We start from the raw sequence: 19,686 nt of genomic DNA on the forward strand, positions 1-19,686 counted from the left end.
GGAAATGGAAGCCGGTGGCATTGGTAATTACGTAATAAAGGATCGCAGAATAAGACTGTTGGCAATACTCGTTACCTTGTCGAATCGGGTAATTTAGATTTTTCCGAATGTGACGATTCTAAGCTTTCAATCTTTTCATAATTCTCCTCCATTCCATCAGGACTGATATATTTAATACTTTTATCGGGAAAAACGACAATTTTCATTCCGTTTGGGTAGTGGATCTCGGCTTGGTTACTGTGATAGTAAATCGAACAGACTATATTATTTGAATAAACTTGAATGAAATTACATACCCACGTAAGTATGCTAAATATAAAGAAAGCTACTGCTTACATACTTCGCAAATCTGAGTATTTGGCGGCCATCGGTAAATGTAGTATGGTGTGTTTTCGTAGCTGCGTAATAATAAACCTGCAAAAAGATAAATTTTAGTTACCGTAGTCTTGAGATCGCGGCCAATAAATAGTTATTCTCTCTTTGACTTGTATTACCTCTTTGTCCGGGCTTATCTTTAGGATATCTCCATTGTATAAATAATTAACAGATAAAGTCCCGTCAGCATTAATTTCTTTACTGCTTCCATCAGAGTAGTATATTACTCTACTACAATCGGTAAACGTTCTTTCTACAATTCCGTTTCCGTGTTGTACTTCTTTGTAATTGTCTGTTAAATTCACGATGTGAGCAACTGTCTCACTGGCTTCTTGCTCATAACTTTCAAGAACTGCACATTTTGGCGTGTTCTTAAGTTTATCTATTAAGGTCTTGTAATCGCAAATATTGTTCGATAACCTTATCAAAAGATTTAAATGATTAGAGAATCATATAATTCTGTTTAGATAAGTATCGGCATTTTAAAATCGATTAAATGCGTATTATATACTGTACATAAAATTCAAGAAAGTTACATTTTTTCGTCTTCAGGCCATTTCTTCATTAACAGAGGTAGAGAATAGCACATATTATGAATGAAACATTTTAAATAATTGCGACTATAAACAAGTATGTACTAACCGTAGAGAAATTCGAACCGGTTGTAACTTTTGTCGGTTCTAATTAGAGAAAATAAAAATATCTGCTTCATATAGGTTCTAGATTACAAGACTTGGTGAGTACTTACCATTATGATCATAAATCTTTGTTTTTCTCATAACGATCTGATTATTTTGATTATGCAAGAATTCTCGGTTTTGACAATTTTTTAGTCGATATCTTTCTAGGATTACAATTTCTTTACGTAATTCCTGGTTTTGCTTCTCAAGAGCGTCAATACGATTGCGCAAACGGGCTACACTTGCAGACCAACGTTTTTCACGATTGATTAACTCGTCCTCTAGTATCTGTTTCTGAAGATAGTACATTTATTGGTCAATCTTGGAATCACATTAATTGACTGACTTGCACTGAATAGTTACAATTTAAGCAAAACAGTTTATCTATTACGATATGAAAATTCAATTTTTAACACTGCTGATTACATTTAATTCTAGATATAGAAGATATGTATGAGATAATAAATGTTATAGCAACCCCCAAAAATAGTGATAGAGCTGTATACAGTACATAAAATCGGAACGATGAATTAACAAGTATGATACACAATAGCACGTTCTTAAAGTTATAATAAGTGGATCATATTGCAACTTATACAAGCTTCCTTCGTAATACAAATTTATTATTACTATTTTCCGTAGTTAGTAATTCATTCTAATAATGTAACGCTTACAGTCGTACTTGAAGGGTAACGGTACATTGCAAAGATCCAGCCAGTTACACTTACAGCAAATAAAAGGGGGGCTGCAATCATGGTTATAACTACGATCACAAGCATTATAGAGCTGTACAGTTACTATGTAACTAACATTATTGTGTATGCCAGATTAATACAGTAAACGATTTACGCCATCGGACTGTTTGCTTGGTCGCCTGGTGAGAGGATATTGTATGTTACTTTTATTAGTTGACTTATATGCTGAATTAGAGTTTTTAAACGACGTTGAGGGTTTAGACACGAAAAGTCTAAATGACAAACGTTTATCAAAGCCATTCATAGGACTAGATTGTTTTTATTATAATGAGAGCTTAATTTAGCTAAGTTACTGTAATTCTACGAATAAAGTATAAATGTGTGTCAGTAGTGCTCCGTCTGCAGCGTGAACAGCGCGATTTATATTATTAAAAACATTATAAAGCATAAATGTGTGTCAGTAGTGCTCCGTCTGCAGCGTGAGCAGCGCCATTTATATTATTAAAAACATTATGTGGCAAAGCAAACGACAAACGAACGATCGAAGTAGCAGACCGATATATATACTGTATATATCGGAGATGATTTCAGAACCAAGGACGCAGACTGAATAGATTGGTCAAGCATATAATTCATTTTGTTTCGGCATTAGAACGGGCTCTAACAGGTTTAATCTATTAGTTCAGATTTTATAAAATATACTAGACGATAACCGAAATACCAATGCAAGGCTTGGTAGTGAAAGCTGTGTGTAAGAAATTTAACCTGTGTCGAAATAGGTTTTATAGCACAGGTGGTTTTTAATAAAAGCAACAATCAGACGGACAATACGGTTTAATAATAAAATAAGGTGTGGATCCCTATACTAATTATCTAAATTGAGTAATTATACAGCAGTGGTGAATAGTTGAAGGTGATACGTTCAATGCTTTCCATACCTCCTTGGCGCTATATCAATAAGAATTACTACTGAGTTATTTACTTAGGTTCAATATGATGTTATGCACTCCTTACTTGTTGCACTAACAATTCTTTATCAGCGTTTTCAGATTTATTAAATGATGCTTTTGAATCTTTACGGTACTGTTCATATATTCGACGTTGTTTACGTAGTTTCCGGATTTCATCCTCTTTTATGTCATTAAATTTCTTGATTTCCTGCGATTTCCAAATTAAGAAATCATCTCTCTCTTTCTTTATTGTCTCTTTCACCTGAGTCGAGATCAAGTACTAAGATATAGTCAAAGTATATTTCAAACACTTATTTCAGGGTTTAAGAATAATGGTAAAAATAAACCTTTGCAATTTCTTCTCTTTCATTATCCAATAGTCGTAATTTAAAGCGATGGTTTCCGATTAATTGGTTAAGCTGTTTTACTTTGTCATGGATTAAAGAAACATTGTAACTTCGAGAAGAAAGTGATTCGCTACTTTCATGTGTAGCACTAAAGTTAACTTCTGCGGTAGTTTCGCCTTTTACATCGGATGACAGTTCCGGAAATATTAGCAGTGAATCCATATTGGATACATTCCTTGATTTGTTAGTATTGGAATTCTTTGAATTTTTGATGGCTTTCGATTGAAATTGTAAAAAACTATTTTCAGTGTTATCAATTTTATCGTTCCAGCTGTTATCATCGCCAAACTGTACGCTTGATTTTAAATCAACGAAAGTGTTAGCATTATTATCTTCCATTTCCTTATATTCATAGCTTTCATCAGTAGAAAACTTGCTACCTGTAGGTAAGAATGAATTATTTGACACCGTTTGTTATCTGAAATTTTAGTAGCTGTATGCTGTGTTTACTGTTTGAGGTAAATGTTTTATCTATAGGAACTAACAATATTGACACCAGTACATTACCACATTCGTCGTTTCTTTCTTCTGTATCGTTATAATTATCCACGATATCGTCATCATTTGCTTTTCCAGATTTCAAATGTTGTAGGAGAGATCCTAGTGGCCCTTCCAACATTTGCATATTAGTACATTCCTTTTTCTCATCTGCTCCTTTACTTATCAATTTTTCATTCCGAACTTGTTCTTTACAGTACATGATTTAATAATGGTGTTAGTAGCTGACGTAACACAAATGAGGGAATTTTCAAATCGAATATACTATGGTGGTTGTCTGAGATTTTAAATAAATTTATATGATCTTATATTTATTTTATTTATAATCAAAAGTACCTGTTTTAGTTTTATTCTCTTCATGACTATTGCAATCAAAACCTTGTCTCAGAGCTTGAGAAATATTAGAGGAGACTGACATGGTTTCTATTGCTTCCTCTAAATTTACAAATTCTTCTAATTCTTGTTCTTCCATCTACAGAGAAGAAGTAACGAGTAAATTCGAGACTAGAAGAGACTTAATTTTAGCAAATTCTCTCGGCCACAAGGTGTAAAATTTATTACAGTAGGGTAATAATACCACACCGTTCTTTTCTCTTCCCACGCTTTTTCGAGCGTAAAGGACAAATGATTTAACATGCTTGAAGACAGACCAGCTTTGTCATAATTATCATCGGCACAGTCAACGACATATTCATTAGTGATCGACTTTGCAATACTTTCTTGGGTTTGGAGTAAAATTTTTCTTTCTGTAGAATCTGAGATTTCAGAGTTCTTGGTGGGAGACACTTGAATTGTACCATCTACTCTCTTGATATCTTTATTAGATTCAGTATTTGCAAGGTGATTGCTTTTGATTTTAAGGGGTCTTCTATATTTCTAAATTATCGGTATCAATCTGTTTAGTACGTAAGTACATGAACTTCGTTATATGTACAGTAATGTGCTGTATCATTAGTATTACATTTACAGGTGTAGTATAGCTAGCACATCTACTTAAAAGTATGCGTATGTCTATCGTAAACAGGGCCAATAACTGGTATTGTACGCGTGAATTCGTAATATGCGCATAATAAAAGCTTGAGTCGTTACCTTGTTATAAAAGCGAGCAGATCCTTCGCCTTTCCTTAAGAAAGGTTTTTTGAGCGGAGAGTGTGTAATAGGGTCATCAGAGTACCCCTACAGAGACAATTAAACAGAAGGCCAAATGATTCCATAAGTATCAATACACTTGCATAACACCATGGCTATAGTTGAAATTTTAGTAAATACCGAAGATAACGAAATATAGTACGATATTTATACAACTTATACCTGCTTTTGAAGCTCTGATGCTACAAGCTCTTCAAAAGATTTCACAGCTTGAATATTGCGTGATAACATAAGTATCATGTTCTTGTGCTCTTACACCGTACGTACGCGTATGTATTTAGGAATTTTGATTTAAGAATACAATTTACCTTTTTGTCCAATACCGGGCCTTATAGGGCGTTCGTCATCCATAAGCTAAGCAGAATTGGAATTATTAAACTTTTCGCTCGAATAATGTCCATCCATAACTGCAAACTGTAGTAGCCTCTATGCTAATGTGACTACACTTGCAGGCCGATAAATTCTACAAGTTACACCAAATTATTGATTCTTCAAATATAGTACCTACGAGCTTTACTGTATAGTAGCGCTTACAGTAGCTGTATTATTAATCTAACTAGCTCATTTCGCGCCACCTTGCTGGCGGTTGTACTGTTAACACGTTTACCATTTACGAATTATATGGACACAAGCAACAATTTTGGACAGTATTTCCTTAGGATTAAAAGAACATATTAGGAATGTTATTGAGTTACTCAAGTTCGTACAGTACATACAGTAGTTGAACATACGCTGTACGCGTACTGTACAATATCAAATACGATTATACGTACGTACAAGCGTACATTGCGTTTGCCTCTAGCAAAAGTAAAACTAAAAGTATCAAATTAGTTATTACGAATTATCCTTGGCCGAACCATGTATTGATATACGCGCAAATGTAGAAATAATTACTTTATAGATAGTGAGCATCTCACCTCTTATTACAGTATGATTGTAGGGTTTATTTCGTACTGCCGAGATGTACAGTACAGTATGTACTGTACATATCGTTCACGAAATCCGAATGCAACAAGTTACATTCTCGTTACAGGAGGTTGTATAATTTGCATATTATAAATTTATAATTCTGCACATTTCGAAAATCTTAGTTGATTACAAATAGGATACAGTAGGTCGGGTTACATATAGTCCTAAGTTAGTTTAAGCTTGTGAAGGCCATACATCGTATTATATCACATACGTACATGAAGTATTTGATTCAACCGGTAATGGCTGGCCAGTTTCATACTAATTTCTGTAAGTTTTCGTGATATATATACGCGTATTTGGATGGAAAATAAAGTCTGCAGTAAATGCTACCTGGAAATTTTGTTGCCGAGAGTAGAACATGTATATTTGCCATGCAAGATGCATCATTACATTAGTTTTGTACGAATATATATGATTGTATTTGCAACATAAGCGTATTCTCAGATAATATGCGCTTGGTGTGCATTATTACAGACCCTGTATGGGTGAATGAATATACCGTACTGTACGACACTGCATTCATTCTTACATTGGTATCAATCTCGGTAGGATCTTTGGTTGATTCATAGTTTTCTTGTTCTCCAGCGTGCTTCTTGCATGGAACTTCGAGCTGTTGCTGATTTAACAGCTCTTGTTGTGATTGCTGCATTTTGATTAATTAAGAGTAAATGCGAAATTACAGTGAGCTAGTTGTTAGTCGTTAAACAGTTGAATCTTAAAAAACCCGGATAAGAGTGTAATCAGCTACTTTAAGTTCTGCTTTATTAACGTACAGTACAGTAAAATATTCAAGTGATCTGATAGCGAAATTTACTCTTTATCAATACTGTACGATGCAATCGTTATCGTTTATTGGTTATATTAGTTATTATAATTAATTAATTATAATTACAGTATTATTATTAGTTATAATGCTCTGTACTGTATGTACTGTGATTCGATTCTGTCTGAGTTCTTAAAGAATGCTTACAAACGAACTGACAGTTATACTGTATACAGCAAACACGGATTACTCAAAAATTGTATGAAAAATGGACTGCACATATGCGTAAATTAGCATTTGACAATACACTACACAGAACTCCAAGAAGCAGATATCAACTTGTGAAGGATTGAAAAAAAGTTATACCGCCTAAATTTAAGTGCAGCATAAAACAGTTGCACAGTACAGTACAGTATACCGTACAGTGTACTGTACAGTACAATGTACAGTATCTCTACTGAACGCGCAAAGTACTGTACAGTACTGTACAGTAGTGATCGGTTGTTTGAGATGTCCTATACACTGTACAGTACAGCACAGTACAGTACTGTACCAATCTTATTACAGAGGGTCAGAGGCATTTCCTCTGTTATTCGTAGTCATTGATAGCTAAAGAGGACTCCGGCTTTTCTTCTTTCGTCAAGTTTAAACGATTGTTTACTATCTTTCCATTATACGTATATTAAAAATCAAGTAAAGCACATTACTTCATTTCTCACCTTAAAAGCGGTAATGTACAGTACATTGAACGTGTAGTTGGACAGCATGTCTGTTGACAAAAATTTAGTTGAATATTCTGCGGAAGCATGCATCAAACCTGTGACTGAAGACAAAATGGAGTTTATGGCACAGTATCATAAGCTGGTAGAGTTAATAAAAGACATCGAACGTGAAGTTAAGCCCATGTATGCCGGAAACAAGAACTCAGCTGAAACGGTGAAAAAGGGTAATACATCTTAAATTTAAAATTATTTTAGATTAGGAGTCGGATATTACCATTGATCCGATTCGCTTAAAAATTTCTTTTATTACAATGCGCCTGATCCATTATAATAATAACTGTAGCTGTAACTCTTAAGTTAAGTCTGTATTAGCATAATTATACATTATGTACTTACGCGCACATCTTTTAACTTCTTGGATAAGACCTGATGGTTGATTGACAGGTCCCTGTACTACTGTAGAGCACTAAAAGAATTCTTCATACAAATGCGTACTTTTATCATTTGTCTGGAGATCAGCATTATCTAAAACTAAATACTTAAAAACTTACAATGTGTCAATTTATGTATACGAATATATATATATTATCAGCATACTGACAACGACTCAAGGTATTGATAACCTAGATTTCCAAATATTCATTAGCTCCTTACGATCATATAGACTTATTCATCAGGATTTTAATACTTGATTAATTAGTAGTGCAAAAAATTACCAATAAAGATCTATAAATGCAGTTCTAATGATTTCATAATAGCTAAAAACTATAAGATTTAGATTTGCACGGTTTGACATTATTTAATATTTATCTGTATAATTGCTTTACCATCCACAGGTTTGGGTTCTGCAAGAATGTTAGCCCGAGAGTGTTACCAACTGAATTTAAACTTGTACAAGCAAAATCATTGCTGAATGAAAGTTCACAAGATTTATTATCGGAATACTGTAATAGAAACAGTAATATTTTACTTAAAAGTTCTCAACGGTTTAACATGTATCGGCCTAGTTAGGTTATGATGCTTGCTGTCCTGGGTTATATGATGCAGATGGATTACAGAGTTGTAATTGCACTGTAAATAGTAGTGTGAAGCAGATCTTTTTGCTCGTAAATAGGATGATGAATTAGTGGTCTTTGAAAGCTGAGTGTACCTGCGTACGAGTAAAACCGTCTTTTGAAAATAATAAGTAGGGATAAGTTAAACGTAGGTGTCATTTTACTCTATTTCTACCATACAGCGCTTATTCAAAGATCTGCCGCATTAAACGCGGAATATGTCGAATTTTGATACAATGAACTGAAATGAACCTCATGCCTATCAACATCATGCGAACTCTTCATTTAGCGTATGCGTAGGTGCTTTATTGACCCGATTTATTATACTCTTGTAAGCTGTTATGCTACCTTAAAACTCTTTAATAAACAGTACACAAGTTTTAATTGCAGACTTATTTGACATAATCATTCTAATACCAAAAGCTGATGATTCCTAAATTTAATTTTAAAGGATGATAAATTCAAGTATTAGGCAATATCTGAATGAATTTAAGAATCGATGGATATAATTAATAATTATAATTCATACTTGAGTATAGGGCTTGAAACAGACTACGCGTAGACAGCACTGAGTTTCTGTATTCATCAGTACCGAATGTTATGTATGTAAGAATACAGTGACTTGTTGTACTGCACCTAACGTGTTAGCATAAGATAAGGTAATGAATTACTAAGATAAGGGTATAATACGCCATTACAGCTATACTATTTAAATGCAGTAAATCCTAAATAAAAGGACTTTTTCAGTAAGCTTACTAGTAGGAGTGTATCAAAGTTCCTCGTGTTAACGTTAACGACTAAGAGTGGAAACACAACGCCGAATGCATAACCGTAGGGTTTAATGATAATGTTAGATAGCAAAATTTTACTTCTTTATTTACGGTACATACAGTAGTAGTACAAATAAAATATTAAACATTGCATTATTAAACTATTTATATTGCATTAAGATCATTGAAAGTGGCATACTGCCCAAATTGTGGCATCAGCGAAAAGAGAAATTGTTATCTAGGACCGTGATAGTTTAACTCTGCGATTTTGTTTACGCGCATCATAGCAAACTTTTCCATATATAAGATTGGAGTTAGCATTTATGGTGTTTATATTACATTAGAATTACTGGAATACAGTCACATGCCATATTATTTAGTCATTCATTAAAAGGAATTATATTACTGTTAATCGATGGCTTTATTGTCTTTCAATATTTCTAATTTTCTTTTACTTCGTATTTTGGAGGTCATTTTCTTTCTTTTCTGCTTAAGAAATTTTTTTTCTTGTGAATTGTTTGAACAATTTTGCGAAGCTTCTATTTTGTCTTTCAGTAATTGACGAGCTATTATCCTGTTGTGATATTGGGATCTACTTTGATGGCACTACAGAGAGAAGGCGGAGATGATATAGAATGTTATGATGAAAGTTAGCAGGCGATTACAGCAATAATAATATTTAATTATACTGTACTCGTATAGTAACGCAGAGCAAGAGGAGGGTAGCATTAGGGACTAGTACTCTTTAATAGTCTCCTGCGGAGTTGCGGTATGTCGATGCAATTATAGTCTAGTAGTATTTTAGATACGATATAGCATAACATTTCACTTAGCTAATTGGTAATAAGATAACATCTATAGTAAGTGCACAGTTGTCATAAAATGCAAGCTATTTCGAGCTACAATATTACTGTACAGTACAGTGTACAGTACAGTAGTGTAGGAATATTACGGTATACAGTATTATAACCATAATAATAATTATAATGTATGCTGAATGCACAGTTATTGTACTGTACAGTAAAATGAGATTTAAATAGCTAACAGATAGATAAAGGTAATAAAAAAACAGGCAGCATCTGGTTATCATAATTATCTAAGATTTCGGCTAACCTTAATCACAATGCCAGTCGGCTTATGTTTCAATATAACACAATTTGACGATTTATTTACTTTCTGTCCACCAGGCCCAGAGCCTTTCACAAAACTCTCTTCGATATCCTTTGTAGGAATTTGGCTTTGTGCGTAATAGTTTGTATACCAAGATCCACCATGAAGTAGATTACTGAACATAGTCGTAATGTGTATTATTTTTGAATTACCTTGTAAAATTTGTGATACTCTGTTGTATTGCTGACTAAGTATGAAACTTTGCATGTCGTTTCCTCTTAAATACTACAAGTCTGCCATAAATCTCGCGTTACCTCTACACTCTCAGTATGTTACTCCGAACATGATGGGCATTTACCGTATGGTACTGTACAGTACAGTATGGTACAGTACTGTACAGTACTAGTGTCTGTACTGTACTGTACAGTATACTGTACTGTACTTTATACTGTTCTGTACAGACGCAGTACCGTACACTACGGTACGCGAGTCGGACGGACCGACTCACCTGTTGGCTTAGCTGTATCAGCCTGTATGATATTACTGGCAGCATTGTAGTACTGTACTGTACTGTGGTGCGAAAAAATTCAGTGTGACTCCGGTTAGAGGTGTATTAGGTTATCACGACAAAGATGTCATAGTTTATACTATAAACTTTAAACTTTATTGTCTGATATAAATTTGTTAAAGAGATCTCCGCCTCTCACAGTCGGAAATATGGAGGATAAACTTAAAAAGGAACTGCAGACGAATACTTTAGAAGTCGTAGACGATATTAGTGGCGGCTGTATAAGTAGTAGCAAAAGTTACCTAACTGACTCTGGAAGAGTCTTTATCAAATTCAACAAGAAAGAACATGTACGTTCATTTATTTCATTCTCTTATTACATTACTTGATATTTTATCTGGATTAAGTGAACAGGATCAATTCTGGCGAATGAATTCTGATCCAAATTTGAAAGTGACTTACGGATATATTCGCAAAATACGTTCTTATTTGAAGGCTGCCAGAATGTTCAACGGCGAAATGGAAGGTTTATTGGCGATCGTAAACACTCAAACTATTAGAGTGCCTAAGCCGATCAAGGTGACAATGAATGAAATGGTATACAATTACTGGGCCTTACTGTAATACAGAAATTACTAAATGTACTGTACAGTAGTTCAACGGACACTTTTACTCTATTTTTGAAGTATTTTGGTATGAATGTGGTTACATGAAGTACATCACTAGTTATATTATGTATTATTATAATCGAGGATGGAAACCTGCACTGTGAACAGCTATAGTAAGTCGTAAACAGAGACTACTCAAGAAAATCTTGTCTTTCAAAAAGTCCCTATTTCTTTCTTGTTGGGTTGGGAGAAGGCAACTTTTCTTGTGATTACTTAATACTTATGGTATTATACCTATGATTTTTTACAGCAATCAAAAATACTGTACGTAGAAGATGATGTTGATTCAAAGAGGGGAATAAGTATGAGTGATTTAAGATATTAGCCAATACTTTACTTTACGTACAGTAAGATAGTAATTAATTAATTAAATTAGTGTTACAGTATACCCGTATATACAGTACTGTACATAAATAATTATAATTATAAATAAAATTGCTTTATTTGGTTGGCGTGGTCCAAAGTGAAATCAACTTTTATTCATAACTGATTCATTATAACTCAATCTTTAGCTTCCCTGCATTGAGAAATCCTTCGTAACTTACAGCATAATGACAACAATTCATGTATATATATATATATTTGTATACAAGTAGTAAGGCGTATCATAATTTTGTTACTTACACTACCCAATGTGATCCCAACTGCAGTGTAAAAAGTAAAAAGTATTACAGTTATAATGTTATGAATTACTAATTTATGAATGAATAAGTAATTAATTATATTATGGATGCTGATGTATGCATTTATAATTTACTGCTAACGAGTAATTTTGAGTTGTATTGATAGTTGGATAACTAGTTTTAGCTGCTACTCAGTAGTGACCAATTCTGTGACTAACTAATCAAAGGTAGTGATTGATCTGACAAAGTAGCATGTGTGAGTAATCATTGTGCAGCATACAGTTTACCAAGTGTACATACTGTATCTGTCAGCTAGTGATTTAGCAATCCAAACGAACTATTTATTATTAGATACACTGAATGTACATTAGCACATATTTGCATAATTATCATTTTATTGTTAGGTTATACAATTTGAAAATGTAAATGCTTTGGTAATGGAGTATTTAGAGATTGTCAACTTAAGTAGGTATCAAGCTTCACTAGGCGAGCAGCTGGCAAGGTTAGTGAAATTAATAGTACCCAATGATACTGATTTGCATTCTATGAGTACATACTTGCAAATTGTTGTGAGATATCATAGATTCTGACGAGCTACAGTACGTAGATCGGAATTTATAGTACAGTACTTACTAATAAAATAATCAGGACATCAGATTTATTCGAACTGTAAGGTTTCTGGTAGGAAGTGTTCTAGGATTTTGAAAATATCTACGGGATGGCTTTAGCATAAGTAGCTTGCATTTACCAGACTTAAAAGTTACTTTTGGGTTTTAGTGAAAATACTGTTAGAGATGTATGCTGAGGTACGCGTATATAGTGTGAATACGTGTATATACGTATATAGGAACTTATTTGGAAACATACAGCTAGTATTGCGTAAATACAAGATACAGACGCATAACTTTAGTTCCAACTACGTTTTCATGATGAAAAATTTCTATAGTCTATTGGGAACATCAGAAGGGAGTGCCTGTTGTAACTAGCTGCGCCGATATTTCTACTAATTCCTTCGTACAGTACAGTATTTAGTGTTAGGTGATGAATCATCAGTTTGTATCGATCATACTACAGTACATGTAAGGGTAGTACCTTACGGCTAATCTTATATTATGTAAAATGTTGATGTATCGTATGTATATGTACACTGTAAAAGAAACTTACGTTGTACGGTACAGATCTTTCGAATTTCAGTATTGCAGGCCTTACTCTATCTAACATGCATTTTTAAAAGGATGCACTTACGAAATTTACAAATGATTGAAAATGAAGACCGGTTAGGCACCCCTATAGATCAAGAGAAGGCTATACGAAAATTTGGATTTCATACCACAACTTGCTGTGGTTATATCCCTCTTGATAATACATGGTGCAATAGCTGGATAGTAAGAAATAACTAAGAATCAATATTGCATGTTTATATACTGTAATATCTTAAACCAAATACGTACAATATAATGTGTAGATTGTTATTATTGTGGGCTACAATAGCCGATTGAGTAATGTACTTGTATAATGAACGCACTTATCACTAGGTATAGGTTCTAGAAATGGTGATTTCTTTATGGTAGTAGTGTATGTACTGTATAGAGCGTATAGATTAGTTTATGTGAGAAATACTCGTATTTCTCGTATTTGCGTATATAAATTTAATTCAACTTAGTCACCTTATTGTAACGTACATTGCTGTGAATATCTACGATATCAACTCATCTTAAGGTATTAATATTTGCCTGTCACGATGTGCAACTGTGCATGGTATTGGACATAGTAGAATAAGAATAAATATACTACTAGTAGTTTATATACGTATTTTTAAGTATTTGTCGTTACCAATCTAATTATAACTAAATTTATTGTCCATACCTATACCATATCATTAAAAGTTTAAAAAATTTTATGTTATAAATACGGTAATAAGTACGGTATATTAAAATATTATAGATTAGCTATTATGCTTATATTGAGGGATATACATACTGTACAGTATAGATACCGGTACATTACACTGTACAGGCTACTTAATTAAGCTTGCCATAATGTACTGTGCAACGAGCCTTAAACCACGAACAAGATCCGTGGGCCTACACTCGTTGCTTTTCATTTAATTAAAAGTAAACTTGATTAATTTTCAAAACCTGATGTAGCATAGTATTTCCTGGAATGTTATTGTTAGTATTAATTTTGGTATTTACTCCTTGTGCATTTGTATGTTTTTCCTTAGGAATTTTTTACGCAACGAAGACTAAAATATCAAGTTAATTTAATAGATCGAACGGTAAGCTCATTATAGCAATTTTTTATTAGTATTAGTTACTTACACTAAAGACTGGTTATTATATTGCTGTATTCATTCTTAAGAGATTATGTACGTTAGTTATTCCCATTCAGGCATTAATCTTGCTTACCTATACATTATACTCGTATATCAAAGAAAATTAAGCCTACAAAATAACACTATGAGTATCTTAGACAAAACTGAACCTAAAATTTATTAGAGAATCAGCCAATTTATAATAAATCCATGTAAGTATTAATTTATCAGTACTTAGATAATATCGTAGAAATATGCGATTATCTATTAAAGACATGTAAAACTTCATAGCCAAATCCATATTTCTTACAAAACTATGTTGCAGCGACTATGCTAAAGCTACTCCGTAACATCATCGTTTGTGTTCATGCTTTATCTTAATTTACTATTAGTATCAAGATCCGGAGCTTCGACATTTATGGCCGTGTCTTGAAAATAAGATTAACCAATTTTTTAAAGAGATTGAGATTAAACCATCCCTGCTTCATGGGGATTTATGGAATGGGAATGTGGCCGAAACTCCAGATATGCCAGGTATATACACGTATATAGCACTGCGTATATACAATATATAGTGGATTAGTCAAATATTCTATTTTCTTTAAGAATCATAATAACTACGAATTAATCATAGATATCTACGAGTGTACCATACGCAATGTCAATTTTAAAGCTATTACATATCTTGAGGCAATTTTAGAATCTAAATTCTTGCATAACTTAATAGTATAATCTTGAACGATAGAACTGCATTAAAAGGCAAACTTATTATTTCAGTTATATTAGATCCAGCATGCTTTTATGGTCATTCCGAATTTGATTTATCTATTGCCAAATTATTTGGGGGATTCAAAAGTGCGTTTTACACATCCTATCATAAACTAATTCCTAAGAAACCTGGATTTGATAAACGTCAGGAGCTTTATGCCTTGTTTCACTATCTAAATCACTGGTAAGTACAATTCCTTGGTACATTTTAAATCACTGTAAGATCTCTTTGACCTTATGTTTGACTCTTACAATCTTAAATATCACCCATTTTTCTATGGCAATCACAGTTTTTTTGCAATAATTTTAGGAATCATTTTGGAAGCAGTTACCGGTCGTCTTCTATTGAAACGATAAAAAAATTACTTCGATGGATGAAATGAATACTTCTCTAGTTGTAATATTTATTTATTAAGTGAAACTACGTTCCTCAGAAAGTAAAGTTTAGATTTACGCCGCGGCGACTACGTTCGTAACAGGGACTGGTTTGTAATCGACATAGCATAGCACAGTAATCGGCCATTTTCTACATAGATCATACAGTATAATAGGCACGACGCTCAGATTCAGTTGAATTGATATTACGGTCTACTGTACGATCTTAAACTTACATACGTACTAGAAAGTAGTTGTAGCACCTTACGTCTACGTCTACGTTACGTCGGGTATATTTTAAACTCTCTAGTAGCATTACGCGTAAGATGAAACAATACTGGGTAGTATTATTTCAGATATTACGATATCGTAATTAAGATCTTTCTATTGTGTATGCAGTAAGGTATTGCGTATACTGTATATTTCAATAACCGTTTCTGCGGTCTTGGACGAAGCTAAAGATTTGCAATGTCAACAGAATTATAAAAGTTTAAAATTATGTTTCGGGCTTGCCGTCAAAGTACATTGTATCGTTGACATTCATAAACATTTTGGCAAGGACTGATCATTTTATACACATTCCGTAAATATAAGAACCGGCTTTACTTCCTATAACGGAAATATCTTGACTAATTATCAAGAGTCTTAAAATTTATGTTTTCTTCGACGACCGGTGTATTTAGAATCGGCGCGAATTTCGCTATAAATATAAAAGAGATTACGCATATAAGTTTTCAGCATAAGATACCAATCTTGTCAAGTCTGCTAAGTAGCTGCAGATCTTCAGTGTTAATGGAGGATGAAGTTTAATTTTACAAAAACATAGACAATACTTACAAGCCCTGCCTTCGCCGTCTCTGCTTCTTATGAAGAATCCAATCTCTACTTTTCTTTCTTGCATGTGCTGGTGCTGCTAGCTTGTTTTTACTACCAGAAAATCTACGCAATTTATTCGTATCAAATTTACGGTATTTACTAATACAATATTAATACACTCAAACCTTTCATTTGTAAATTGTACTACATTCGCGATCGGACTAAAGGTAGTATCCAAGCCCTGATAATTATATATAAAGATGTGTTACATTTAAGCCTGTCAAATAATATAATTAAGTCAAAAAATGTCTTCAAAAGTTATCTATCAAATTTTATAGTAGGTTTATTATTAATTAGTTATCACCATCGTAAAGAGTATTAATTGTTAAATATAGAACTTTGACCTGAGGTAACTGAGCTGCTGCAGTTTGTCCAGTGAATAAGCACAGGAACATCCTAAAATAAATTAAAAATTTCTTAACATCCATTAAATTTCTGTAATTCACAATTATCAATTAACTTTTTAGCTCTGGTGCTGTTTGGATAGTCAACAGTTATACCGCCCGTAAAACCAGCTTTCATTGCTGCTGTAGTGATCAGTTCTAGCTATACTCGTATTTATTGGTAATACGTAGTTGAAGATAGCAAAAATATCGTCGCAGGAATGAGTCATATATTGGAGTAAGGTTACTAGTAGTATTATCTTAAATAAAAAATTCAAAACCTGTTCAGAGTTTTCTGGATATAGCTGAAAAACAGCACGGGCGCCCCTAGCCTATTGAATGATATATATTCAATACGATAGTCATGGCTAGGTTGCCTATTCAAAAGATTTTTTTCTTATGCCGTACTATGACTAACATCAAATATTGCAAAATATACGTGCATAAGCATATGTACACCTCATACCATTGCGATATAAAGACTGCAGAAAAAGCGATATAAACGATGGGCTGGTCTGTGATGTTTCTTATTTGCGTTGCAAAGCCATTGTATAGCGGAAATGCTTAAGATTTGAATTTGTTTGAAAAGTATAGTACATTATCATAATGTATTCTCGTTGACGATGTTTGAACTTATCCCAAAATTACGATTACTCCGGTGTACCTGATGACACCATCGAACGTGCCAGGTCGAAAACCAATTCCGTCTCCCATGTCTTGTAAGAATAGATCGCCATTTACTTCTCTCCAAGCAGCAACATCTAACGTTTAGTAACGAAAATCGGAGCATTAAGCTAAAGTTCGTATTATTTTAACTTGAAGTACTATTGATTTATCGAAGATTATTATTGAATTTAGGAATAGTTCGTCTATACTGTATCTTAAAAATTTCAATTAATGCCAATTCTTGGATAGTATATCTTAATAATATCTAGCAGCGGATGTTAAGCGGAAGTGCTCATGCTAAAATGGATTCTCTTATTAGCAGTGGCACAAACGTTCCATTTACTGTACAGCACTGTACGTACAGTATATTGAGGGCATACAGGAATATACTAATGAGACAGGATTTACCCAATTCGAACTTAGGATTCTACAGGAATTTGATAGCATTATCATGAAACATCCGCTTACCGAGCATAGCTTTACTTATATCTAACCCAATCCAGAAATGACCCATTTCCGAGATAATTTCGCCGCTTAAGCCAGATCCGCATCTATCCAAATGAATACAACAACGTTCAATAGGTTATCGAAACTTGATACTTATAATTTTAAAGGTAACTAGTTACTTTACATTATGACTTATACAAAGTATTTTATACAGTTTACGTTAGGCATTTGCTCTTACCCGACGTCTAAAATCAATGAGGGTTGTCCCGATGGTAAGGACAACAATTCCATTGCTCTCTCACTCATTCGAAATTGGACATCAATAACTCTTGAACTGAAGTACGTGAAATAAATACGCGTATTTCAAACTATAGTAAGTTCATGACATGTTTAATTCCAATAGCACTTCTTACTTGTTAGTATACTTCGTGGATTCTCTTTCGTTATAGTACTACAATAAAAGAAGATCACAATTTCTCCTAAGAACTCTCCAAGTAATGTACAGTACTATAGAGTCTAAGTGAAAAAATTTATAATATACTGTACCGTATAATAATCGTAAAATAGCGAATTACAGGCTAATGATGAGCAATGACGAATTGAAAAAAATACAGTCATTAAAATCGTCGAACTTTCTAAATATCATCTCAGTATGTAGATATGCTTTTCACTACCGTACATTACAGTATACTAAAATGTTAGAGGTTAATCTACATTTGCCGCTATTACAGAAATAGTGATATTATACTGACATAAACTTGCTGCTAGACATCAGTCTTAATCAGTCAAAGCAAAAAGCAAAAAGCAATAAGCGGCTGTCTACAACCACGCACGATTCGTGGTTAAAAGAACGCTAAAATTTTATACCAATTCTGGTGGTCCACCATGTTCGGGCCTGGGCATTTTGATTAGCGCAAATTTGATTTAAGATTAATTAATTTTAATTTTATTTTACTGTATTTTATTATTGAGTACAAGTAGTTTAACCTTGAAAGTTTCCTTTAGAACACTACAGTACTGTAGGTGGTTATTTCTGTCATGGACTACTACTGTAGATAGGCGCACACTAGAAGTCCATAGTACTGACTACACAGTGTACTGTACAGTACAGTATTACAAGTGCGGTACGGTACGTACAGTACAGTATAGTGGTCTAAGAGCCAACGGCCTTTTTGTACTAAAGTAACATTTTTATTTCTCGAGTGATGTTTATTATGTTTTTTATATTTACAGTATGCAGTAGTCTCACTCCATGCGCATTTCTATTTTTATATAGAAGTTAGAATTTTATAAGCCGAGTGATGTTTTTATAATTCACGGAGTAGTTTCATACGCAGAGTAACGTTTTATATCGCTCCATTTGTAAGCTGAGTGATGCTTTTATTTCATGAATGTGTTTTATGTACTGTATACAGTCTATTTGTGGAGCGTTATCGAGCATAGTCATTAAACGTAGATAAATGTCTATTTCGATTGCTTCTTCCGAAGGTCTGACTCCCTGTCGCTCAAGTCGAAATCGAATTTGTTCATCAAGATCGTAGAAATATTTCTGAACGCAAGCAGGTCCATTACCCACTTCATTGCAAACTTAATCGTTGTACAGTACTGTACTGTACAGTACAGTACCTTGTACAGTATGTACTGTACATACTGTACAGTACTGTACTGTACAGTGTACAATACAGTGTACAATACAGTGTACTGTACTGTAAAGTACAGTAAAGTACGGTATCTACCAATACAGTACTGTACAGTAGAACTCGACAGGAAGTGCACGTGTGATCCATACTGTACGAATATGTTTTTACAGTCCATACTGTACAGTGTACAGTACTGTACTACGTATTCCAAGTAACTGCACAGCTTCGAGCGCGAGTATTTTCTACCTTGCAAGCTTGTTTCCAAGGTCTCT

The 19,686-nt window shown here is 33.6% G+C and overlaps 4 protein-coding genes across 4 annotated transcripts; 1 reads left to right on the top strand and 3 right to left on the bottom strand.

The window, feature by feature from the left end:
* Positions 1-71: 71 nt before the first annotated feature.
* On the bottom strand, positions 72-2,872 carry TRIADDRAFT_28606 (uncharacterized protein; the record flags this gene model as incomplete). The annotated part of the gene is made up of 5 exons (XM_002115164.1): positions 72-237; positions 341-414; positions 486-795; positions 1,120-1,349; positions 2,765-2,872. Coding segments are annotated over 5 exons (888 nt in total), but the record flags the coding sequence as incomplete, so codon positions are not given.
* A 6,572-nt stretch (positions 2,873-9,444) lies between these two features.
* TRIADDRAFT_28629 (uncharacterized protein) lies at positions 9,445-10,329 on the bottom strand (the record flags this gene model as incomplete). Its single annotated transcript, XM_002115165.1, has 2 exons — positions 9,445-9,642; positions 10,150-10,329. 2 exons carry the CDS (start codon positions 10,327-10,329, stop codon positions 9,445-9,447), a joined length of 378 nt encoding a protein of 125 aa, XP_002115201.1.
* Positions 10,330-10,863: 534 nt separating this feature from the next.
* Positions 10,864-15,410, top strand: TRIADDRAFT_28558 (uncharacterized protein; the record flags this gene model as incomplete). Its single annotated transcript, XM_002115002.1, has 8 exons — positions 10,864-11,004; positions 11,150-11,233; positions 12,350-12,447; positions 13,180-13,330; positions 14,170-14,223; positions 14,652-14,793; positions 15,037-15,211; positions 15,338-15,410. The coding sequence occupies 8 exons, from the start codon at positions 10,864-10,866 to the stop codon at positions 15,408-15,410; spliced, it is 918 nt and encodes a 305-aa protein (XP_002115038.1).
* Positions 15,411-16,047: 637 nt separating this feature from the next.
* On the bottom strand, positions 16,048-18,677 carry TRIADDRAFT_28767 (uncharacterized protein; the record flags this gene model as incomplete). Its single annotated transcript, XM_002115166.1, has 12 exons — positions 16,048-16,102; positions 16,240-16,341; positions 16,398-16,459; positions 16,623-16,674; positions 16,739-16,824; positions 16,943-16,993; positions 17,128-17,224; positions 17,326-17,422; positions 17,796-17,878; positions 18,013-18,108; positions 18,188-18,225; positions 18,642-18,677. The coding sequence occupies 12 exons, from the start codon at positions 18,675-18,677 to the stop codon at positions 16,048-16,050; spliced, it is 855 nt and encodes a 284-aa protein (XP_002115202.1).
* Between the last annotated feature and the right edge of the window lie 1,009 nt (positions 18,678-19,686).

Source organism: Trichoplax adhaerens, genomic scaffold (genome assembly GCF_000150275.1).
Source record: "Trichoplax adhaerens TRIADscaffold_9 genomic scaffold, whole genome shotgun sequence".
NCBI classification, from domain to species: domain Eukaryota; kingdom Metazoa; phylum Placozoa; class Uniplacotomia; order Trichoplacea; family Trichoplacidae; genus Trichoplax; species Trichoplax adhaerens.